We start from the raw sequence: 27888 nt of genomic DNA, 5'->3' as shown, positions 1-27888 counted from the left end.
ATTGTGACACAATCCCACATTCCTTAAGATAGTCGAGGAACTATGTACTAAGATACTCACCACCACGATCGGCTCAAAGCATCTTAATGTTCCTGGCCAACTGATTCTCCACTTCCTGCTTTGAACTCTTTGAATCTTTCAAAGGTCTCTGACTTATTCTTGATTAAGTAGACGTATCTATATCTACTATAATCATCTGTAAAAGTCACATAATAACGATTAGCATCCCTTGTGGTAGTTTTAAAGGGTCCACACACATCTGTGTGCCCTAGATCCAACAAACCTTCACCCCTTGCACAAGAACCAGTAAAGGGTGACTTTGTCATTTTTCCAAGTAAGCATGATTCACAACTATCATCTGACATTAGATCAAATGACTCTAAGACTCCATCCTTTTGGAGTTGGCCTATGCATTTTTTGCTTACATGTCCAAGACGACAATGCCATAATGATGCTTTTTCCAAGTTATTATTATTAGAAAAATCAATACACAACACATTATTTCCTAGGTTATCTACAACAGACACAACTTCATACACACCATCACAATGTAATGCTTTAAAATAAAGAACATTATTAAAGAAAGCATTTATTCCACCAACTTCATTATCAAAAGAAAAGGTAAACCCATGTTAGTACAAAGCATGAAAGGAAATAATATTTCTTGCCATTTTAAGAGAGTAACAATATTTATTCAAATCTAATGTAAACCCACTACTTAGCAACAAAGAATAAACTCCAATCTTGGTGACAGGTGAAGCTTTCCTATTTCCCATGATCAAGTTTATCTTTCCATGCTCCACATTCTCACTTATTCTTAGTCCCTGCAACTCAGAACATATGTGAATTCCACAACCTGTATCAAGGACCCAAGACTTAGAATAGGGTGAGTTATTAGACAATATTGTGTAAATACCTGAATGGGTGGGTTTTACTTTCCCATCCTTTACGTCTTGTTAGTACTTTGGGCAATTCTGCTTCTAATGCGACTTTTCATGGAAATAGAAGCATTCAGCCTCTTTTGGGTCAGAAAAAGGAGTGAAGAAACCTTTCTTGGTTCCACTAGAAGAGGATCCATCAAAGGTCTTACCCTTGGTACCCTTCGAAGGGTTCCTCCTCTTTTTCCTTCTACTTTTCCTAATTGCCAGGACAAGGGCAGAACTTGGAGTAGGAGTAGGAGTGGTAACAACCGACTTACCTTTAAGACATGTTTCAGTGGTCTTTAGGAGTCCTTAAAGCTTGCTGAGGGTAACTTCCTCCAAGTTCATGTGGTATGTCATGCGGAATTGATCATAACACGATGGTAAGGAGTGCAAAATGATATCTATTGCTAACTCCTCAGGGAAGTTCAAATTTAGCTTCAACAAACGGTCCATATACCTTTGCATTTTCTACATATGGCCAGTGATGGGTTCACCATCCTTCATCCGGGTTGTTATCATGGAGGAGATGATTTCATATCGCTCTTGACGAGCACTCTAATGGTAGCGGTCCATCAAATTTTAGTGCATCTCAAAAGCATAGTAGTCCTTATAGGACTTTTGGAGCTCGACTGTCATAGTGGCCAACATGATGCATGCCACTTTGATAGCATCTCTTTTATGTGCCTCATATTCCGCGACCTCCTCAGGATAAGCAAACGGCTCAAGTACGTTAAGCTCCTTGTCGAGGACATATTCCTTGTCCTCATACCGAGTGACCATCTTGATGTTCTTGGTCCAATTCATAAAATTGGATCCATCAAAGATAACTCTCCCACAAAGGTTCATGAGAGAGAAGGAGCCGGTAGGGTTTGAGCCAAAGCAGCATTGTTGGAAGACATCTGAAAAAGAGGAAAACAAGTTCAGATTAGATATAAAGATAGTCCTTAATAAAACACCCAAATGTAATATTAAGGCTAGGATCCAATCACAATATATTATAACTTAGAAGAGGGATGTCATAATCTAAGCTATAACATATTTGAAAGGTAGGTGAATGACGATTCACCAATTTCCACCATGAAAAATGAAATATAAATTATTAGGTTTTTAATTGGTTTTTAGAAACTCCTAGATTCTTTTGAGATTCATTGAAATTTTCAATGACATGTTTCAATCTCGAGTGTGCCCTTCATGTTTTGTGACTAGGATGCCGAGGATCACAAAACAAGGTGTGAAGTAACCATGCAAATTACTTGGTACCCTTCATGTTTATCACTCAATCAATGTGCCGGTTAACCACACACACTCCACCGAGCTATCATAAAACTTAAGCGACCCTTTGCCTACCTTGTTAAGTCTAGGTTAGTGTGCCGGTTAACCACACACGCTCCATTAACGACTCAATCAAAGTGCAAAGTGTAATTTCATGGGTTAGCACCTTATTCACATTTTCCTAAAGTAACTAAGATTGAGAATTTATAAACACATTTAGTTACTTTATAATAATCATTATACTTTTAATGATAATTTTTAAGTCATTGTCCTACTCGTTCAGCTAACGACCCTCCACCAGTCAAGGAAGCGGTGGGTGAGAGTGGACACCCATTAAGCTGTCATTTTATAGGCAACAACCATATACCCCCTTATAGACCGACTTCGTGAAGGAGGCCTACTAACGGTAAAACGACTTGATCTTTATATATATATATATATATATATATATATATATATATATATATATATATATATATATATATATATATATATATATATATTATTAACTTATAATATTATAGAGTATAAGGGTTGAATTTTAACTTTTAAAATTCTAAGGGTTGGAACTAAAGTTTACTAGATGACTTTACATGATCCAAAACTTGAGGGAAAGTTTTGTAACTTTACAAAACTTTTCAATTCATAGCTTATGAGTTATTTTTTATTAGAAATGAAGACTCTTAATTTTTTGTAACTTATGTGTTCTTTTTAATGGATTTATTACGAAGTGATTTTTGGTTATCCATAACTTGAGGACAAGTTATGGACTCCATTAAAAACACATCATGATCATGAATTAACTACCAATCAATAGCACATAATTCCTATGATCATGCAAGAACTCACAAGAACATGGATATTCATATCCAAATTTCAAGAACATATGAACACATATAAACATGAAATTTTGATATTAGCCATTGTAAATGGATTAGAACAACCATTACACCATCTAAAACAAGTTTTAAAACACCAAAACAATTTAGGGTAATGTTTCTAGTCTATTTCCAGCAGAAAAAATCGAAAATTTGCACTCTGCCTGGCCAACTTGTCGAGTATAAGAACTGACTCGCCGAGTTGGTTGAAGATACACTTGTACTCGTTGAGTCCCCCCATGGACTCGGCGAGTCCCCTGACAACAAGATTTTCAACTTTTTTCAGCTATTTTGCATCAAGTATCAAACAAACAAGCCTAGGCTCTGATACCACTGAAGGGTTTTGAGCATTCTAACACTCCTAAGGTGTTCATGCAACCCTAAAAACCTTGGATCTATGTTTGACTAAGATACATGCAAAATCGATTTTCCAAGGTTCATAATCCTATCTAGTATACATGGGAAACTTTTTGCATAAAAGTAAGCTAAAAAACATAACTTGTAGTAGTTTGGATTCCTTGAAAACCTTGTGAGCCTAGCACCCTAAGTGTGATACCTCAAATGTCTCACACAACACCAAATGCTATTGGAATGACTTGAGAGAAATGTAGAACTCTTCTAAAATCGGTTTGCCCTCTCTATTCTTTCTAGTGGCTAATTTTGGTGAGCTTTATGTTGCTTATATAATGTGTTACAATTAGGGTTACACCATGTAAACCCTAATGTGACATGAATCTTCATTTCCATGATCCATAGGTTTACACCTCCATGGAGCATCCTATGGGTCTTAGCCTAACTTGATAATCCATGAAGCATTTAGCCCACTATACAAGTATGGATGATTTACACAATCAACCCATATATTTAATTAGTCACCTTTTTTATCACTTAACTAAATCTAAATTAATTCTTGATCAATACTAATTAAATAATATTATTAATATATTATGACTTATAATATATTAATAAACCATAAGTGTTATTTCTCTCATTTTAGTCTATCCAAATGCATGATGCCATGAAACCCAAATGAACCATGTCAAACCGGGTCAAGTACATACCAAAAATAGTTATGGACTTAGACACCTTATCCAATAGTTTTCGCCCAACCTCTTACAAGGAGGTTCTAGAGCCTTTTCATCAACTATCAATACATAGCCAAAGAACCCCTGCACTATAGATTAATCCAATTACTCCCAAAATTAATTCTAATTAATTATTAATAAATATCAAAATTTCTAATTAATATATTATTCTCATAATATATTAAAAACTTATATATATTACAATTTATTAATCAAATAATAAATCATTCTCTCTCTCCAAAATAATCTTGTCTAATTGCTAACATTGAGGGCAACCCAAAAGGATTGTGCTACTATCGATTCAAGTTTATACCAACTATAGTTATGAGCTTAGACACCTAATCCAACAGTCTCCCACTTGGATAAGTCTAATAACTATAATTGTCAGTACAACTTCCAAATTGATTAGAAAATTGTAGCTACCAAAAGCCGTTGTCGAACTCTGACCCAGTCAGTAACATGTCCTAAGATATGTGATCATATAATACTCCGTTTTGCAAGATATCATTCAGACATGAGACATGAAATAGAATCAATCTCATTGTCTAGTACTTTGTTTCCGGATTTCTGATTTGTAATGACATAACACTTCTAATCAAACACATCAATCAAGTCCTAGTCAGGCTCGACACTATAAGTTAACACCAAATCACCGAGGGGCCCAAATATATCGCATTTCCCGTGAAGTCGAAAGGAACAAATAAACTTTGACTTATATGCTTGCCCCATTTACTCCTCAAATCACGCACACCAATACGTTTTATAACATCAAGTTACTTATGCGTTTTCGTATCATTAACCCACAACTGACTTATAAACCATAACTCATATATCTCCGTTTAAAGATTATAAGAAATTGAGTAAATTATATGAATGGTCCCTATGGTTTGGGGTAATTTACGCATTAGGTCCCTAACTTTTTTTTAACTCAAACGGTCCCTATAATACGATTTTTTTACGTGTTTGGTCCCTCGTATAAATAAAAGGACTTTATTGCCCTTATTAAATATCTTTTATTTATTTATTCGGTTTTTATTATTAACTTAAATCTTTTATTTATTTATTTACTGGACCTACCATTTTTATTAACCCTTCATCCTTCAACATTCAAGAAGATCTCGTACTCCCAATTCATCACATACCACGACCGGCGACACCTTGTTCGCACCACCCCATCAACACCCAATTGACCTCCATCAACCACTACTAGTACAAACCTCAATATCAGTTCAGTACAAACCTCAAAATCAAATTGATACACATGATTCTAGTAATGATCGATCAATTTGTGGGGTAGCATCTGAAGCGGTGGTGGAGTCCTAACACCACCAACACTGGTCCATAGGTCGACGGTGGCCTACAACGTACAAGATCAACCTTTTTTCTTGATTGATCTACCTTTTTCCCTTCATTTTAAAATCGATTGAAATCTTAAAATCGATCGACATTCATCAACATCTCAAGTCCTCCCCTGATCGATCGAGCTCTCATCAAATCCTTAACTTCTCATCAGACCCTTACCCCTTTCTCTGAATAGATAATAGGTGCAGATATTCTGAAATCTCGTAGCCTCTTATTTCTTTCTTAATGTTGGCCACTTCCAGGTTTAATTTTAATGGATGAATGTCGGGTTTTTAGTTCCAATTCCTTTCAATTTCTCGTCAGAATCCTACGGCCAACAAACCATAGCGAATTGGAGAAACGTTTGCTCACCTGATTTGTGACCCAATAGTCTACCTACCTAATAACCCGATTGAATTGTAGGTTCCATCGGTCTCTTTCTTTACCTCTCTTTATATATTTATTGAAAAGGTTTCATTTATTGGTCTCTCACCAGAAAAAAAGAAAGGGTATATAATAAAGTCACTAGAATCTGTGGTAGTTGATTTAGAGATCCGGCGAAATCGAAGAAACATGGGGTACAAATGCCCGGTTGAATTTTATCAGAATCGATAATGAATCAAAATAGGTTTTTTAGGTTGGTTTTTATAATTTGGTTTTAGTTTATGGATTTTCTTTTGGTTTCATTTAAATTGGTTTTGTTTCTGGTAGTCATATCGAACGCGGACGGTGGTGGTCGTCGGAGTTGTACGGTGGTTGTTGTTGTTGGAGGTGAAGAGGTAGGGGAATAATATGTTAATAATAAATATAACAATTAAAATAATAGATAAAGGTATATTGGTCATTTTAAATCGTTAAGGGACCACTGACGCAACAAAATCAAACTATAAGGACGGTCCGAATGAAAAAAAAAAAGTTAGGGACCAATCATGAAAATTACCCCAAACCAAATGGAACGTTCGTGTAATTTACTGTAAGATATTATCGTCTAAGAATTACTCGTGATAAATTACATGAAGTAATTTTCTAAGCGTGGGTGACCCGAAAACCTAATCCAACAATACAAGCATATGGTGACCCGAAAACCTTCAAAATGGGATAAGTGAAAAAGAAACGCTTGCAAAATGGAGGTGATACACACCAACAACAGGGGTGAGAAAAACCAAACGTGGAAACCGAAAAACCAAAAAAAAAAACGAAACTGAAAAACCGAAACACAACCCAAACCGTCGGTTTTAAGTTTAGATTTCTTAAAACCGAAAAAATGGGTTTGGGTTCGGTTTCATACATATAAGAAATTGAGAAAACCCAAACCGAATCGAATATATGTATAATTGTATATATATGTATTACATGAGTTTAGAAGATAAAAGGAAGGTTGGTTTAGTGGTATACTGCTTCGATGTTGATCCTTGGTGTCTAGACTTCTAATCCAACAACTTACATTTAGTTAGTTTTTATTTCTAAAGCTAGCTCGCCTTGTACCACATTGCCCAAGCGTACAAACTTCTTCCCCTAATTGATTCTTTTAATTCTCACTTGGAGGAGTCCTACATCGGCTAATGAATCAAAGACTCTCCCTTGTCATCCATTATAAGAAAAGTTTCAAGACTCACGAGGTTGGATTGTAGTTGGGTTTAGATTTCAACCCGAAACCAACCTATTAAAAAGCAAGAACCTGAACCCGACGTCTTGGGTATCGGGTTCGGTTTTGAAATTTTAGAAACCTATAGCGTCGGTTTGGGTTCTGGTTTAGGTCAAAACCGACCCAAACCGAAAATTTTAAAATAAAATTGTTGACAAACTTAAAGGTTTTTTTAATATTAATATTAATAATCAAAATAATCATTGAATTTGAATTTAAATTTGACTTAATAGACCAAAACATAGTAGCTCTTATGGCTTGCTAAACCCTAGAATTTCAACCCAAGAAGTTTGTGAAAACAAAAGAGAGGAAACCATGGTGGTAGGGTTAAGGTTCTTCATGGAGAGGTCGGACGATGGTGGCGCCGGTACACAAGTTCTCGACACTGGCGACCGGGAGGAGCTTATGCACGTACAGCCAAATGTCTCCATTGTTCTCGGCAACCATCCTCCTTACTCCACTGGCACTCTCTACATAACCACCAAGTACATCCATAGTTCTTTCCATCTCCGCAATCTTACATACTCATCTCTAGCTCATATATAGGTCACTGATGATTATTTTTCGGATTCATTTACAGGAAAGTGGTGTGGTTGAGCGATATAGATATGACGAAAAGCTATGCGGTTGATTTCTTATCGGTGTCGCTTCATGCGGTGTCTAGGCATCCTGAAGCATTTGAGTCTCCTTGCATCTATACTCAGGTATTGTTCCTTAAAATATTATCGCTCTGTCATTCTAATTTATTTCTATTTTAGGGTTTAGGTTTTGGCTTTACTTTGTGTTGATTCATCTTAGATTCTTCTTGCAAACCAATTACAAATGACTTATTTCTTTTTCGATGCTATTTAATTTCAATTTACTCAAGCTTGACACCGGAGATGAGGACGATGAATCAGAAAGCTATCATTCATAATCAAATGAGACATTGGATTTGTCGAAGATCAAAGAGATGAGACTTGTTCCTTCAGATCCTACTCAATGTACTCTTCACATCTCATTTGTTTTCCAAATTCCACAATAGTTTGCTAACCTAACCGTTTATGTTCTTGGTTGATAGTGGATACTCTTTTTCGGATATTCTGTGAATGTTCATAGTTAAATCTTGAACCCATCGAAGGTGAGATCTAAATCTCTTTATCATTTCCTTTATCATCGATCCCCTTAATGTTTCCATTAAAATACTTGCATATTTGTACTTTCTTCAGAGGAAGAAGAAGAAGAAGAAGAACATAACTGGATTTCTAGTGCTGATCAGTTAGATAATTCAGAGTGGAATGACATACAGGTTCCTTTCACCGTTGGTTATTCAAATGGAGACCATGATCTTGCTCATAGTGTGCTTCAAGTATCTTTTTTCACTCACTGTGTCTTTATCTATGGTTAAACTTCACTGATTTTGTGTACTTTTGTTTCCAAATTTCTCTTTTTAATTGATGTGTATAAAACTAATTGCAACTTCAAATTAATGACCAACGATTTGAGGATGCTGAAGAGATGGGGAATTGAAATAAATCATTAATTTTTAAATTACAAATTCACAGTCAACACTATAGTTAATGAGTGTTAAAAATTTCACATTTTGTTTCTAGGATATAATCTTGTAATTAACATGTTATCGTCTCATTTGATTATCGTGTCAAAAGTTAAGTTTTATACAAACTCAACAATTGTGTAAATATTACACTACCAAGTGTAAAATGTTAAAAAACACAAAATATAAAGAAGTATCATTTGGAACTTGAATTAGTAAAGGAACATATAATAACGTATAGTATGATAGTAAGTTAACCACAGCTTGAAAGTTAACCTTAACATCAAATGAAGTACAAACATATAGTTGACCTTTTCTATAAAAAACTGTTGATGAAAAACATATTTTTAACCTCGATCATTAATTAATTTATCACAAAAAAATGAAAGGCCTTTATGAACCCTTTAAGAGAAATAGCTAGACACATAAAAATATATCAAAATTATTTTAATATCGGAACACAAAAAAATTGGGTAAAAACAATCCAAGAAGAGAGCAAAATATGTCAAAATCTAGCACCTTTTTCTTAATAATGTTATCGGCGTTTTACCTCATTGCAATTGCAACAATAAACTCAGATATATGCAACGATTCAAGCAACCCAGAGGCATGCAAGAAAACCATAGAGAAATTAAAGAAAGAAAAAGAGATTGATCCGAATAACACGATTCGTAAAATCATCAATTTTGGGCTTCAAAAAAGCCTAACTCTTAAAGCAAACATGACTGATTGGGTACGCCATAGAAATCTAAGAGCCAATGAACATGCTGCAATCAAGGGTTGTTTAGATGACATGGATAATGTGGTTGATGACCTACGGAAAACCCTAAAGGAGGTTGATGAATTAGCAGAGGCTCAAAAGGCACAAAAGATGCAAGTTTTTATGTTTCATAATAAAAACATTAGAACGTGGTTGAAAACCGCTATCAATAATCTTTTGTCTTGCCAAAATGATGATTTTGCAATGGAAGGATTGGAAGGTGAGGTTAAGCAAGATGTGTTGAGAAGAATTCCGGATCTCATAATTGCAACTCGACTTGCGATTTGGACCATGGAATTGCCTTCTCAAGAGATGAACAATGTTTAATTTTGTTTTTGAGAAAAGAAAAAGAATGAATTTGGGTTAGTGAGTTTTTGATTTGTATTATTGTACGTAGTATGTGATTGTGAATTTGTATCTAAGGTCATTCATGTTTGAATCCTACGTATTATATGAGATAGTAGTATTTTCTTTTGCTACTTTGATGTTGTATGCAAACTTGTATCATATGTAATTGTGAATTTGTATCTAAGGTCATCTGAGAAATTTTACCATGAACTTTTGAGTCGTCAGAGAAGAGTTTTATGTAGAAAAGTCTCATTACTTTGAAAAAAATTTTAATTAAGTCCTAAAAGTTTTTTATACCAGAAAAGTCTCGATTATTTAACATTTTATCCAAATTAGCAAAAAAAATTTATTTTATATTTTAGTATGAAATGTTAGATTATTTGATTTTCTCAAAATAATAAGACTTTTCTGTTAAGAAAAGACTTTATTAAATTTTTTGCCAAAATAATGAAACTTTTTCACATAAAACCTCATCAGAAAACTAAGAAAATGTTTGGGGACTGATTTTTCTCTTTATATAAAATAGGTTAAACAAGGATGAGCCGTTAGATCTCATGGCTCATGCTATAAACTTTATCCAATATTTTCAATTTAAGATCATCAAATAGTGATGAACAAAATCCATCTTACATCGATACCTAGTTGTCGGGTCTTGAACAATCTTTTCATGTATGGTTTCTATCTAGACTGGTTCGGTTCAATGGTTTTCGCGGTTGCCAGGCTGTGCAAGAATATTAAACTTCAAAATCAATCTAATTTTAGTTTTTTTTTCGGTCATCTTATTTCATAATATCCATATAAAAGCTTTAGTATTCCTTTAATATAAAAAGGATACAAATTGTTTTATAACATTTGATAAGTTATAAAACATAACCATATCATCAAAACTATATATATGGAATGAAATTTCAGTAATTGTAGTTGTTCATCGTTATATGTCTGTTTTCATTGGGGGTGACGTTGGACGATTTGCCTACTTAGGTCATTTGGATTTCCTTTTTTAGTGTTGGCAATGAAGTCTTCTCCGGTTTCTTCAACATTAATGTTAGTATATGATGACACTTTCGCAAACATTCTTGCCATTTTGTCTTTCAAAATCTCATGTTCCATGTGAATTAAGTCTTATTATGGGTATTGTAGACATTTGCATTGATTCATATGCCAACATACATTTTCTTGTACTTAGTACGTTGCAACTATGAGAAAAACAACATTATGAAGCTAGAATATTATCTCGGACCATTAGTACATACATAACCATTGTGGTTAAAACTCTATATTAATAAACATGTTATTTTTTTGCCATGATTTTAAAATATCAAAATTTTCAATTTTTTTCCAAGTTATATTACAAGCGTAATTGACAACTTTATAAGTTTAAAGTTCTTCTACATCCGATTAAATTGTTGAACGTTTTGATTGAAAAATATTGGTAACCATGAGGTGCCAATAAATATAAGATTCTCTAAGTCATGTAAAAAAATAACTTGTTCAATTACTTGGTGTCATCTAGAAGGGAATATGACTAATTAAGGTAATTAACTTTTTAGTTTGTTCATATGTAGGTAACTATCTTTTTTTTGTACACATCTAGGTAACAAACTTTTTGGAACTGTTCACATATGACCATTACGACCTGCTATAGCAGGTTACATCCGGCTATAGTAGGTCATAATGGTTACATGTGAACACTTTCAACAAGTTCGTTACCTAGATATGTACAAAAAAAATAGTTACCCAAATATAAAACCAAAAGTAAGAGTAAATTACACGAATGGTCCCTGTGGTTTGGGGGAATTTGTACTTTTGGTCCCTAACTTATTTTTTTTAATTCGGATGATCCCTACTATTTATTTTTGTTGCGTTTGGTCCCTGTCTTACCTAAAAAGACTATTGTGCCCTTATTAATTTAATTTTTTAATTAATTTTCTTATTTATGTATTTTTTATATGCTTAAAAAAACTAATAGACTCCACATATCTGTATCTTCTCACCATCCCATCTCTCATCATCCTCAACTTTTATTTCTTTTCCATCTTTAATGACATCGACGTCTTCACCATTTATTCTTTTTCGGTCCTTCAACTCCAACGAACCAACACCACAACCTACTAAAGTGAAGAAACAATGTGTTATGGTGTTTGTTCACCAAAGTTGAAGGACAAAAAAAAGGATGGTGAAGACTTTCATATCACTAAAGATGGAAATAAAATAGAAGTTGCAGATGATGAGATACGGGATGGTGACCGGTGCAACCTAGATTAAATTTCTCAAATGTGGTTTCAGGTTTACGGTGAAGATATACAATATGTGGGGCCTATTAATTTTTTTAAACATATAAAAACAAATACATAAATAACAAAATTAACTAAAAAAAATAAATTAATAAGGCTACAATAGTCTTTTTAGGTAAGACAGGGACCAAACACATAAATACTCCCAAACCATAGGGACCATTCGTGTAATTTACTCTTACTTTTGGCTAAACAATTTACTAATAGTAGTTGGACTATGGATTACATTTTTTATAATTTACAAGTTGATTTAATGCCAAATAAATCATAAAAATATAGGAATGTTTCATTATTATTTTATAAGTGTTGTTTTCGTTTCGGTAGTCATACACTCTCATTAGTTATCAAATTACCAAAAAACTCATAAGTGTTTTAGTTATTTCACAAATGCTTATCAAAATAACGTTAGATGTTGGAAAATAAGTTTGTGTGTAGCGTCTATTAACACGTTGTCGCGTACATATTAAACAAATAAATTTATCACTGCTGGTTGCACAAAAAATATATCACAGGGAAGCAGGGTCGACCTTTTTGCTTCCGGCACGTCTAGTCAAAATAAAAATATAAAAGAATGGGATTTAAATTAAAAACTTATGAGGTGATATTAAATTAAACGAAAATCAATAATAAAAACGGTTTCAGTTCTGTTGCGACTTTCATAATCATCTAACTGATCCAGATCTGATTATTTGGAATGCGTTCTATCTAAGATGGTACTGAGAAAAACTAACAAACTCTAGTAATTTCTCTTTTACCTAAATTAATTAATCAAAACAAGCTCTTCAATTAATCCTAACTTTTTACTGTTCAATTAAATAAGCTTTTAATTAAATCAGAAAAATTGCATTAAGTTCTTTGTAAAATTCTCAACAATATCCAACACTTCTCACAGGCTCGGAAGCGTAAAGATATGATTTTTATAGTTTATAATAAAGTCAAATCCCAAACACGGAACTGATTTATTACTTTTTACTTTTACCAGTTAACAAGAATAATTACGTATTCTAATAACCGGTTAACTGGAATGATAAAACCCTAGCTAGGTGATCAGACTAACAAGAATTAAAATAAAACATTCATTAAGAACAAAACTGAAGAATCCAGATAGAAACACAAATCAAAAACCAGATCTAATGATTAATCAAATGAAAAGTACTTGTATTTGCAGAACTGAAAACTAAGGTTTTCAACTCCTGGATGAAGTATGATGTTATTTTGGCACTTTTTCGCAAACCTGCGATCGCATATAGGGAAAGCCACCCTTTTTTAAAGTCGTTGGCTCGACTTTGCCCAACCAGATTGTTAACTGGTGTGGTTGGGACTTCCTTGAAGCTCAACTCTTTTTCTTGTGACTCTAGATCCCTTCAAATATGGAAAGATTGGTGGATCTGGAACTTGCTCAACTTCCTTGAAGCTCAACTCTTTATCTTTTTGAACGACTTCTTCAACGAACACTTCTTCATACTCTTCTGTTTCAGCTCCTTTTTCTGTTTCTTCCATATCTCCTTCTTCTACCAAAACTTCTTCAAATTATTCTTCAGCTTTGTTTTCTAGTTCAGATGCACTTGGGCCTTCATATGTTTTCCCGCTTCTCAAGGAAATAGCACTCACAATGTGCTTTGTATTGTTTTCTATATGCCCTGGTAACTTTCCTTGAGATTCCAGTCGACCCATAGAACTGGCAAGTTGAGACACCTGCTGCTCCAGATTTTTGATACTGGCTCTGGTTTTGTTCTGAAATGCTTGGGTGCTCGTGGCAAGAATCTTCACTATATCTTGTAAGTCCACACTGGAGCTACTGGGTTGTTGATTTGAAGGTTGATGCTGGAAATTTGGGTTCTGAAAGTTGGGCTGAAAGTGAGAATTTTGCTGAAAACTCGGTGGTGGATGAAATTGTTGTCTTGGTTGATAGTTGTTATTATGATAATAGTTTGGAGGCTGATTAAAGTTTTCTATTGCTGGTATCCTCCAAAAAAATTGACTGGAGCAACATCCTCTTGTAAAATCGGACACATATCAGTTGGATGTTCCGTCTTTAGGCAGATACCACATGGTTTCTTCGCAGCTGCTTTTTCTTTCGTCAGGAGTTGAATAACTTTCGTCAATTCAGATATCTAAGCTTCCAGATGAACATTACTGATCTCCTTGACACCCCTTGGCTGATCTAGATACCACTCGTCTTCATTTTCGGAATATTTGGACTCGATCGCCAACTTTTCGATTAACTCTCTGATTTCAGTTGGTGTCATATCACCAAAGGAACCACCATTGGAAGCATTTATTAGGCGCCTCTCCATGGGTGTCAGACCTTCACAAAAGCAATTATAAAGTTGATAATCGCTGATCCCATGTTGGGGTCACCGAACCAAAAGCTTTTTGAATCTTTCCTAGTAATTGTAAAGCTTCTCTTTTTCCTTGTTTAATCCCAAGGATTTCTCTTCTGAAACTGGAGACTCGTGTTTCTGGAAAGTATTTTTCTAAAAACAATTTCTTGAGCTCGGTCCAAGTGGTGATGGAACCAGATGGGAGTTCATAAATCCAATCTTTTGCTGAATCTTGTACTGAAAAGGAGAATGCCCTTAGTTTAATCCGGTCTTCGGTAACTACATGCGGCTTCATTCCTGAATAAACCACATGAAACTCCTTGAGGAATTTATGTGGGTCTTTGTTTTCCAGTCCGCGGAATGTGGGAAGAAAATGAATCAACCTAGATTGAAGTTTGAAGTTTTGGACTTCTGGAAAAGCGATACATAGAGGTTGTTGGGTAACCTTTTGTGTTGCCCAATTGCGAAGAGTCTTTTCAGCATCATCTCCGTTTTTGCTCATGTCTGATTCTTCATATTCGGATTCTGAAGAGTATGTGGTTTCAGATTTAACGGAGGAAGGTGGGGAATAAGTTTTATATGGGCTGTTTTGAGGAGAAGATGAGGGTACTTTTGGAATAAATGGATCTGATTCGTACCACAAGGGAGTGCCTTGTGGTTTGGAGGTTTCTGGAGGTATGGAAGATGATGAACCAAAGAGACCAGCTGATTGTTTCTTTCTTGTTGCTTCATTCTTCACTTTCCTTGCAGTCCACTTGATTTCTGGATCAAAAACTAAAGGTGTACCTGAACGAAAAATTATTTGCATAAAACTATTAGAGAGCATCGCGTCCCCGACAACGACGCCAATTTGTTAACATGTTGTCACGTACGTATTAAACAAATAAATTTATCACTGCTGGTTGCACTAAAAATATATCATAAGGAAGTAGGGTCGAATCCTCAGGGACACAGTCTAATGGTCAATACCTTTTTGCATCAAGCACATCTAGTCAAAACAGAAATACAAAAGAAAGGGATTTTAATTAAAGTCTAAACTAAAAATGCGGTGATATTAAATTAAACGAAAATCAATAATAAAAACGATTTCAGTTCTGTTGCGACTTTCCTAATCATCTAACTGATCCAGATCTGATTATTTGGAATACGTTCTATCTAAGATGGTACTGAGAAAAACTAACAAGCTCTAGTAATTTATCTTTTACCTAAATTAGTTAATCAAAACAAGCTCTTCAATTAATCCTAACTTTTTACTGCTCAATTAAATAAGCTCTTAATTAAATCAGAAAAATTGCATTAAGTTCTTTGTAAAATTCCCAGCAATATCCAACACTTCTCATAGGCTCGGAAGCGTAAAGATATGATTTTTATAGTTTATAATAAAGTCAAATCCCAAACACGGAACTGATTTATTACTTGTTACTTTTACCAGTTGACAAGAATAATTACGTATTCTAATAACCGGTTAACTGGAATGATAAAACCCTAGCTAGGTGATCAGACTAACAAGAATTAAAATAAAACATTCATTAAGAACAAAACTGAAGAATCCAGATAGAAACACAAATCAAAAACCAGATCTAATGATCAATCAAATGAAAAGTACTTGTATTTGCATAACTGAAAACTAAGGTTTTAGCCAGACATGACTAAAATATGATAAAAACAAACGAAAAGAGACATCAAACAACTAATCTTACTAATCTACTTGAAGGAGATGATTCATAGTCTTCAGATCTTCAAAAATCGTTGAAATCGGAGAAGAAACACCCCCAAAATGGTATTTTCGCCGTCTGCTACCTCTGGAATCGCCAACTTAGGTTACTAGAAGGTTATGAGGGTCTATTTATACGTCCAACAACAAAATCTAACGCGCATGCGAACGCATGTATTGAAGAAAACATGTGTCATGCCTTTTTAATGAAGTAGGATGCTATTTTGGCACTTTTTGGCAAACCTGTGATCGCATATAGGGAACCTGTGATCGCATGTTTTGATTTTCCACTCCTGGATGAATTTTTGGCACAAAAGAACCTCGAAGACAAGTTACGACCAAAGATGTGATCGCATAAAGGCCCCATGCGATCGTATAGTGACAACATGTGATCGCATGTTTAGCCTATGACATTCGAAATTTCGTCTACTTTTTAGATCACTTTGCATCGCGTCAATCGAAGTTACGGTTCATGAGATATGGTCAAAATACTGACAGGGGGTCAAAGCTGCTAGCAACATCCTTTAACTTTAGATTACAGATTCTAATATTCTATCTTCGTTAATTCAATCAAATGTTTCTTGACCAAAACATCTTGCAAGCATTGATCAACATACTCCATAGTCCTTCATAAGTCCCAAGCACCATTTTAAGCTCTAAACATGCATCCAGCTGCTCCCAGAGCACTGCTCTACTTGAACTATCTGAAATTGACATAAAAACATGAGCAGTACGTGAATTCTAACAAAAGACATGAGTTGAACATTATTTAAACAAATGACATGCAAATTTACAAAATATGATGCTAAAATGAAAAAAAAAACTACCCTATAAGATGTAAAAAAATGGGATTAAAACACAACGGGATTAAAACACTCTCGCCAAGAGATTGGTATCAGAGCTTTGTTTATAGTGAACTTAGTATATATCAACCCCTAAAAGATATACAAATATAAACACAACTGGATTAAAATACTTTGGCCAAGAAATTATATTTTTTTAATAATAAAATATTTTACTAAAGTATAAATACATGCATTCATACCGTAACAGTGTCATACTAGAACAAAACAAAAGTATTGTGATTGTTGAACAACACAGGTAGGCTTGGGGATATATAATCAGGTCTGGGATTGATATAGCCTAATCAATTATATCTATCCGTGAAGTGATTAGCATATACCTAGGAATAGTTGTGGTGTTGCAACAAGTCTAAAAACTTACCAACTATTCTACAAATAAACGCTAGAACATAACATAAACTTAAAATAATATAGGAGTATTTTGTGGTACTATAATTAATTATGTGAAAACTAAAAACGACCCTTACTAGTATGTCTATAGATGCTGAGTGGATACACTTAGGTTATATGTGACCAAGATGTTATAGACTTAGAATTTATGATCTTCGCTTTACTTCATGTTCCTTATTTGGTTGTGGTCTTAGAATTGGATCACTTATTTGAAGGTCTATTTTATCTTAAGTTATATATAACTAGTATGCACTACGTAAGTATAGAAGTAACTGGTAAGGATCATCCTATAAATATATATATATATATATATATATATATATATATATATATATATATATATATATATATATATATATATATATATATATATATATATATATTAATACATCTATTATATGTCTCTTACACCCCTATTCTTGCTTAGATAACATGGTTGGATTTCATCTGTCGGGAGACTCATACTTTCCCAACGAAGGGAACGATGGATGGCTTGAAGTTGATCAAGAAGAGGATAACCCGGTAGTCCCAGAAGAAGAAGACCTCGAGGAGAGTTATGAGGAAGAGAACGAAGAGGAAGTTCAGGAGGATTCCGACTCAGAACCAGAGGTCTATAATCCACCTCAAGTTGCCCAAAATCCTAACCCTCGATAGGATTTTCAAGGCCCGACGCCTCTGTGGGCAGTAAACTTGGGAAGGTGGAGCCACAAACAGGGACAACCACCTCCTTATAATGGAGACCAGAGCTTTTACAACTTGAGCGAGGGAGGCTCAACTGAAAGAATCCTCCCTATCTTGGTTCGTCGAGTTGCTCGCAATGCTGAACAAGGAAGAGCGACCATCGACCAAGTCAGGGAAATTAGGGCTAACTTAGGAGTCAAAACAGTTCGCCTTCGCCATCTGACCGATGACCAGGAGTTAACAAGGACTCACACTGATGCACTACATATAGAACTAAATGCTAGCCGATCCAAAGTTAGAGAACTTCGACAGGGCCAACTTGCATTGGAAAGGTGTGTGTGGGAAACAGAACACCAGTTGGCTGAATCCAGGGCAGAATCTAGTACTAACCAGAACAACACTTTTCGCGAGTAGAGCATACTCTACTCTCTCTTTTGGATATAGATTAGGTCTACTTTTAGACTCTACTATTATTTTCCTACTTATGTTTAGACCTTGAACTTCTGTTTCGTTATGTCTTTGTACCGTCAAAGTTTTCTCTATATTGGTATGTCATAGACCTATTACAAGGTCAAATTTTCGTGAACTCTATACATCTATAATACCAATGATATTCACAGGCATCTAATCCTCTTAAAAAATCTCTATCCAAATTCTTTCATCTTTCTAGTGGTAGATCTCTATTGCAAGCACTTCCTCAATTACATGTTGAACTATAGTGAATTAGTTAAATGAACACTCTCATTATACTCACTATTAAATATTTACAATTGTCTTCATCTTTGTAAACTTATAGTTGAAATATGCCTCCTCGTAAATCGAACATGCGCAATCCGCCAATAACTCCAACTCAACCACCACCTCCACTTCAATTCGATCCTGTTGTTTTTCAAGCTATAGTGACCATGACTGTAACGGTAGCCTTAACTCAGACCAACACTGGCGGTACTAGTGGGGGTGGAATGGATATTAACTCTACCCAAGGTGATAGTCATGGACACCCTAGGGAGTGTTCATACAAGGACTTTAACAACTACAAACCCAAAGCCTTTAATGGAACTGGGGGAATCATTGCTCTATCACAATGGTTTCAGAAAACTGAGTTGATCTTCGAGATTTTCTCCTACCCAGAAGGAAGAAAAGTAAAATTTGCTTCCTACACCTTCTCCGACAGAGCCCTCACATGGTGGAATGGCCATGTCAAGTCACTTACTCTTGTAGTGGCTAACGCGATGGGCTAGGAGACACTGAAGGATCTTATGACAGGCGAGTACTGCCCGAGGGGTGAAGTTCAGAAACTTGAACAGGATCTTTGGATCCCTACTATGAACGGTTCTGACATAGTAGCCTATACGACTAGGTTTAATGATCTGGTGGCTCTATGTCCAGGGATGGTCCCCACAGAGAGCCGGAAGATCGAGAGGTACATCTGGGGATTGGTACCTCCATTTCAAGGGAACATATTGTCTTTGAACCCCTCTACATTCGACAGTGCCAAGAGATTGGCACAGAGACTCATCGACCATGGAGTCCGTCCACAAGCAATAACCCCTGCTATCCCAGAATCATCCAAAGAAAACGACAACAAGAGAATGTTTTGGGACAAAAAGAAGAACCAATTAGTGCAGAACTCTGCCAAGAAACAGCAGATTATGGCTGTTCATGCCGCAACAACCCCTGTTGTCCCTGCATCAGTGAAGCAGTATGCTGGAAGTCTGCCGAAATGAAACAAGTGCAACTTCCGTCATAATGGACCTTTCCGAGAGATGCAGTGTGCTAACTGCAACAGGAAAGGGAATATTGCCCGTTTCAGTAAGGCACCGACAAGACCAACCACCCAGGTCTCTGGCATTGGAGTGGGCCAGGCCTGCTACGGATGTGGTGAAGTTGGACAAAACAAATGGAACTGCCCAAAGGCGGAGAATACTAGCGGAGTAGGGAGAGTATTGGCTATTGGCCATGAGGAAGCCGTGGCAGACCCTACGGTGGTCACAGGTACGTCTCCTCCTCGATAATTGTTATGCATGCATACTCTTTGATAGTGGAGCGGAGAGGCGTTTCGTGAATCAAAAATTTGCACACTTACTTAAACAACAACCACAAGCACTAAAGAGACATTCACCGTAGAAATGGCTAACGGGAAGACTGAGAGCACTAACGATATATACATAGGATGCACCCTCACTCTAGATAGCTATTCATGTCAAATCAACCTCATGTCTGTCTCAATTAAAAGTTTCGACGTCATTATCGACATTGATTGGTTGATCTTCATCGTGCTGGCATCCTGTGTTTTGAGAAAGGCATTCGTCTTAATCTACCAAATAGCAAAACCCTAGTTATCTATGGTGACAAACCAGGCACGAACCTTCGAATCATCTCGAGTATTAAAGCCTAGAAGTACTTACGAAAGGAATATCATGCGTTCCTTGCTCATGTGGTTGATATAACCAAAAGGCGAATGACATAAAGATCATCCCAGAAGTCTACGACTTTCCTGACATCTTTCCCGAAGATCTTCCAGGATTGCCACCACAACGTCAAGTCAAGTTCATAATCGACTTAATTCTAGGAGCTACCCCGATTGCCAGATCGCCATACCGCCTAGCACCAGCTGAGATGCAGGAACTATCTAGTCAACTGAATGCACTTCTCAGCAGGGGATTCATTAGACCAAGCTTCTAATGGGTTTTGGCCATAAGAACTCCTATGTGCTCATGCAAACCCTAATGCTTGGATCTAGGTTTCTCTATTGTACATGCAATGTATCCAAGACTTATAATCTTAGATCTAACATATTATAAACTGAAATTAGGGTTTAGAGAATTACTTTTGATTGTTATGTAGCAATAACAATCTCAATTCCTCCTTACAATGACTTTAGAAAGCTAAGAGTCACAATTGTCACTCCTCTAATGGCTCACAAACACCAATAGCAAAAGGATGAAGAACAAGGAGAGTGGACGCTGCCCAAAACGTCTAGAAACCCTAGAGGAACTCTTAGCCACGTTTTTGGGGCTTAAGGGTGCTATATACATGTAGGCTATTAGGGTTTTCAACTAGGAAACCCTAATCTGACTGCTTAAGCCCTAAGTAGCCCATGGATTCCTTTAGCATATCCCTTGGACGATTTCTAATGGGCTTCCCCATAGAATTCGTCCAACCTATATATTATTAAGTAATCCATAGCCCAATTGCAATTATCTTATAATTACAGTTCCAGTCCCTTAAGTTTAATTAATCTCTTTTAGCCACAAAATTAATTATCAATTAATTCTTGACTAATATTAATTAACCAATATGATTTCTCCTTTAATATATTATTCTCATAATATATTAATAAATCATAATTAATCCTTCCTCTCCATAATCCATCCTATCAAGTTGCTTTGGTGAAGGCAACCCAAAAGGACCATGCACCATCGGGTCAAGTACATACCAAAATAGTTATGGACTTAGACACTAATCCAACAGTCTCCCACTTGGATAAGTCTAATAACTATTATGTGTATGACTTCAGATCCTGATCTGCATTCGTAGCTTTCCAAAGCCGCTGTCAACTCTGATCTTATCAGATACGCGTGTCCTTTAGATAAGGGATCATATATTCCTCCATTCTAGATATCGTATAGATGTGAGACATGAATTTGAATCATTCTCTCTATACTATTTCCCGACTTCCGATTTATGACGACTAACAATCTGACTACAATTGATCACATCAAATTAGTCTAGGCTTGGCCAAGCGCTTAGGTGCCATTACTAAATCATGTAGGGGCCCAAAGATATCGCTTTTATCCTACTTTGGATAAAAGGAACGGATAAACTTTGACTCAATGCTCGCTTACACTTACTTACCGAATCACACACAACAATATGTTTTATAACACCAAGTTACTGGTGCGTTTACATATTATCAATGTGCAACCGATTCGCAAGATACAACTCACACCTCTCGGTTTCAAGAATATAAGATGTTATCGTCTCACAAATCACTCGTAATAAAATCCATGAAGTGATCCAAGTGAGCGTGGGTTTAATCCAATGCTCAAATCATATTCATAAGCACTCATGAACGTTGCAACAAACATTTGCTTATGTCTAATACACTTTAGACAATCCACACACCAATTCACGACAGTCTTCATTCGTACCTACTTCCAACATACGAACGACTGTGGCCCGTTCGAATAACGTGACTGTTCTGAACCAATTAATTTATTCAGGAAGTCAAAACATGCAAAGTGAAACACAAGAATAATACTAATCCCATATGGCCTCAAACCTTTGAGTATAAATAAAACACCTTTTATTTATCACGATATCGATTACTCAGTATTTGTTGTTTCGGGTAATCAACTTTTTACTTGAATTATTACTACACTTGTCCCATGCTCTTAACATGCACACAATGTTTACTTACGGTCCTTACTTTCTGAAATAGATAAAATGAACACATTTCCAATCATACTCATTTCACAACTCCCAATCCTTTTCACAAGTGTAAGAATATCAAATTCTTGCTACTTATAGAATATGCTAGATTCTAACATTTTATGCAATGATCCTTTCGTAATGTCATAACACAAAATCACAATGACTATTGCCAATGAAATTACAAAGTCCTCTATTTGAGATTGTTACAATACAACTCCATAGATGTGATGTCTCTCACTCAAAGTACATTCCTTTGAACATCCTTTTGCACAAAATTTTCTAATCTAGACATAGACTCTCAATATCCAACTCCCGATATGGAAACATTTCCATATGACAACTCATTCTTAATAGAATCTTATCTATTCATAATAATGTCGATATGGTCCATTCAATATCATACTTCCAACTACTCACAAGCAACCAATCCTCAGCGAGCTTTGGATCATCCTTTGATAGTTGTTTAATTATCTTAGTCAAAACCGATTCTTGTCCTTTTTCCCTCTAAATGCGCTAGACATTTGGAAAATTTTAGAATGGTCAAATATTATAGCATTTGCAATCAATCCTATACCTAAAGCGTATGAGACACGATGCATAATGTCTTACATAACGATACGATACTTTATCAATCTTTTGCCATAATATTTTATGTGTCACGTTCTCACAATTCGAACTATGAAGAGGGATGCCATAATCATAATCGAAATTTGAGAACGCACTATGTATCCTTGACTAAATTTATTAACATTCCACAACCTAAGCCTTTAGATTTGAAATGAATCATAATATTTTCTCCCTTAATTATAGCAAAACAACTTTTCAACCCTTACGAATTTGCAAAGTATAACTCTTGTATTTTATAATTAATATTGCTAACTTGCAATACTTGCCATAATAATCATACAAGCACAACATTTATGCTCCCACTATGATGATTATTATCATATAAGCATAACACTTATGCTCCCACTAGCTTTGACATGTATTCAGAAACAACTTAACTTCCAGAAAACAATTCCTATTGAATTTCTTAAGTTCATATTTCTAATGCTTTGATAATCCTTTATCTAAGCTTCTCAAACTTATACACCTTTGTATTAGATAGTTCATATGTGCGTCTAAAAAATTCAGACTAATTGCCAAATCTCACAATTCGAATCATGGAAAGGGATACCGTAACCATAATCGGATTTGAGAATATAATTTTCACAATCACTATCTTCTTAAAATCTCTCTTAGTGAAAGCATTTCCTAACAGTCATTTTCATGAAGGAGGGAATCTTATGACACTTAGATTTTAATGGTGTATGTGTTCCTATCCATGCGAATTTGTCAAAACCAGAGTTGCGACAAATCCAAATTCATATGGACCGAACCTTCTCAATCTTGATCTCTTTCCTTATGGTAACATGGCTTCCCACCATGTCTTCCAAGTAGTTAAGCATCTCACCCTTTCCTATCAATGTACTTTCCATTGATCATGGTGCTTGTCTTTTATGCATTCAAATGAGAACTCAATTGGAACGGCACAGAAACAAGATAGTGTCAACACGGTAGGTCGTAAACCTCAAGTCGTGTGCTAGTGATGATCGATAAGGTTTATTTTTTTGATTTGTTCTTGAAACCTTTCAAGACCATTAAGACTCCCACTGACTCCTTGACATATAAGATTCTCTTGTCAATAACATTTCTTGACAAACAAATACTCAAGAGTTAGTGTAGCTTTTATAAAAACAAAACACTTCATAAAATTGGTCCTAGTTGGTCTTTGTCTTATCCAAGACATCACAACTTTCCACATTTGATGAATGTTATAAACCTTCCTAATACTTGTCACTCAATTGTCACAATCTTAACTCTAAGACTTGTTTTGGAACGAAGTATGATTGACCTTTTGATTTAACCATTTCTTCAATTCTTGATTCCTCTTCTCAGACATATAATTGTACTAAGACTCACTTAGAGGATCAACTGAGATATGGTTCTTAATCATTAAGACCTATCATAAAACATAATAAAAGGAACTCTCCCTTCTTCTTAGAATAGAGAAACTTTTATCTTTCTGCCTACTTGATTCTTCTTATTCGTTCTGCCATTGATTTAAACTCTTTCAATCAATTCAGAATTATACTTAATCTTATAAGTATAATCATATTTACTAAACCTTTAGTAAATTATGACGAATATCTTTGTCACTCTTGTGGTGGACTTGATCAACACACAACCTTGTGTACTTGATCTCCTAATCCTTCACTTGACACTTTGTCAACGAATTAGTCTAATTTCCAAATATGAAACTTCTCATTCATCATGCAAATTCCAAGTTTCTATCCAATTGAAACTTGGGCGATGAGAAACTCTCCCTATTTGGTAAATTCTTGACCTTTCTACAAATAACACAATTAAGAATCAAATCCATTATTGCATTCAAACATCAATTTTTCATACACGCCATTGCAAGGATAAATAAATAATATAAAATCAAATTTTATTTTATTGCGGAAAAATTTGTCCTTACAATGCAATTCATTGAGAAACTATGCGAATACATATTTCTTAGTAATCTTATTCTAACTCTAAGTAGTAGCTGAAGATTCTAATCTTCAAGTAATGCGATCGAAATCCATTTCTTCACGATTAGATTCCGCTCACTTCTTCCCTTAAGTTTCCTCTCTTTTCTTCAATCCTACAAGACATCGAAATGTAATCTTATCACATCATGTATTAAGAATCTAGAATGGGAACTTAAAAGAGTTAGTTAATGGATTTTACCTAAAGTAGAGCCATACGTTTTGACTCTCCCATCTCTTAGATCTCTTAGGTAAATAGGGAAGCTTCATCTCCAATGCCCCTTCTCTTGGCAATAAAAGCAAATTGACTTCTTTGGAACAGCACACGGAACTCCTTCTGACTTTGCCTTTCTCTTATGATCAAACTTTTCGATCATGGCATGCCTTTTGTTGCCATTGCCTATATCCATAGAGGTCTGGAAGGCAGATCCACCAATCAACTTTGCTATTCTAGTGCGCCAAATCATTGCTGATTCAGCAGCAATAAGTATATAGGTGAGATCAATGAGGGTTACGTCATGGTTCATCATATAGTACTATCTTACGAACTCACTATATGAGTCAGGAAGTGACTGAAGAACCCAGTCAACAGCCAGCTCCTCACAGACAACAGATCCCAACATTCTTAATCTATCAATGTGTGACTTCATCTCTAGGATGTGTGCACACACTGACTTTCCTTCTTCATGTTTACTTGCCAAAAGGGCTTAAGTGAGTTTGAACTTTTCAATCTTTTGAACTTGTGGGTTAGGGAGAATAATAGGAGGAGGTGAAGGAAGTGAAGCATGATCTCGTGTTCCTCGATCGAATCGTGGAATATCATCTTCATGTGAAAAGCTTGTTCCACGGGATTTGGGAAGACCATAGTTGTCATACTTTGACATCTACAAAACGGGAGAAAAATAAATTCAAGTTAGTTGATTGATTGATTAAGTCCTTAATAAATCACCCAAATGAGATACTAAAGTTAGGACCCAACACAATATTCCACAACTTGGGTGAGGGATGTCGTAACCCAAATTGCAGAACATTTGAAGGTAAGTGAATGACGATTTACTAATTTTCCACCATGAAAAATGAAAAACAAATTAAGTTTTAAATGCTTTGAAAACTTCTAGATCCTTGAGATTCATTGAACTTTTCAATGGCATGTTTAAATCTCGATATGCCCCTCGATTTGTGACTGGGATGCCGAGGATCACAAAACAGGGTGTGAATAACCATGCAAACTTACATGGTGCCCCCACATGTTACAGTCACCTATTCGATGTGCCGGTTAACCACACACGCTCCACCAAACTATGACAAACATTGAGTCACCCTTTGCTACCTTTACTTAGAACCATTTAGTGTGCCGGTTAACCACACACGCTCCACTAACATCTTTGCAAGGGTACAAAGTGTAATTTCATGGAATTGCATCAATTCAATTTTGCCTAAACTAATTAAGATTGGGAATTTGTAAAACATTTAGTTACTTTTGTACTTCATTGTAGTTATAATGGAAGGTTTCTGTCCTATCCTACCCGTTCGGCTAACGACCCTCCACTAGTCAAGAGTGTGGTGGGTAAGAGTGGATACCCATTCAATCGCCATTTTATAGGCAATTTCCTTAAACACCCCTTATAGACCAGCTTCGTGAATGAGGCCTACTAACGGTAAGACTGACTGTTTACTCATACATATATAATACTAGACTTTTTAATGTTATATATAATATAGGGTCTATTTTACACTTTTAAAATACTAGGTGGTTAAATTTAATAATTATACTTTTAATTTAATTAAATTGTAAACCAAATCTTTATAGATTTACTAAATCTCCTTAATTATACACTTTAATTAATTAATAAAACCATAAGGGTGTGATTTGAACTTTTCAAAACAATATTAGGGTTTTAGAATTTAACATTTCTAAATTAAATTTTTAAACAACTTTTAAATTCCAAAACTTGAGGGCAAGTTTTGAAACATTTCAAAACATTAGGGTTTTAACTATTTAAATTTCAAAACAAAACCTTTAAGTTCAAATTTAAACCATAAAACTTAAATGGGCACAATTTAAACTATTTCACAACACAAGGATCAAATAACAAATAATAGAAATTAAACAAATAATTTTGTCATTATCTATATTTGACCTAATCCTATAAAATAATTACCAAATAATTTAAATAATCCATATTTATCATATAAGGAAACTATTATTCAAAAGATTTGAAATTATCTTTTGTTTTATGAAGGATAATCATCCAAATATAATAAAAATCGAGTTTTATCATAAAAATACGTTTTTGGTATTAATCCTTCAATAAAACAGCAAGAAATCCCGACATTCCCTCTGTCTGACCCCTGGACTCGCCGAGTCAGACAGACTCGCCGAGTTCATCCACTGACTCGTCGAGTCAGGTCGGGCAGAGGCCAGAAAATCGATTTTCAGTTAATAATTCAACATAGCATCAAATACAACAGAAACCAACTAGTCTCTGATACCACTGATGCGATTGAATGAGTATCCACTCTTACCCACCGCACTCTTGGATCTAGGTTTCTCTATTGTACATGTAATGTATCCAAGACTTACAATCTTAGATCTAACATATTATAAACTGAAATTAGGGTTTAGAGAATTACCTATGATTGTTATGTAGCAATAACAATCTCAATTCCTCCTTACAATGACTTTAGAAAGCTTAGAGTCACAATTGTCACTCCTCTAATGGCTCACAAACACCAATAGCAAGAGGATGAAGAACAAGGAGAGTGGAGGCTGCCCAAAAACGTCTAGAAACCCTAGAGGAACTCTTAGCCACGTTTTTGGGGCTT

The 27888-nt window shown here is 35.3% G+C and overlaps 1 protein-coding gene and 1 pseudogene across 1 annotated transcript; both read left to right on the top strand.

Moving 5' to 3' along the window:
• Window positions 1-7459: 7459 nt before the first annotated feature.
• Window positions 7460-8653, top strand: LOC145075807 (chloride conductance regulatory protein ICln-like; annotated as a pseudogene).
• Window positions 8654-9210: 557 nt separating this feature from the next.
• On the top strand, window positions 9211-9765 carry LOC145075806 (pectinesterase inhibitor 7-like). Its single transcript, XM_079021913.1, has one exon. It carries the CDS (start codon window positions 9211-9213, stop codon window positions 9763-9765), a length of 555 nt encoding a protein of 184 aa, XP_078878039.1.
• Window positions 9766-27888: the final 18123 nt, after the last annotated feature.

Source organism: Lactuca serriola, chromosome 9 (genome assembly GCF_051521515.1).
Source record: "Lactuca serriola cultivar US96UC23 chromosome 9, Lser_US96UC23_V15, whole genome shotgun sequence".
Taxonomy (NCBI): Eukaryota; Viridiplantae; Streptophyta; class Magnoliopsida; order Asterales; family Asteraceae; genus Lactuca; species Lactuca serriola.
Note: the sequence above shows the minus strand (reverse complement) of the source record. Positions and strands in the feature narration are given on the sequence as shown.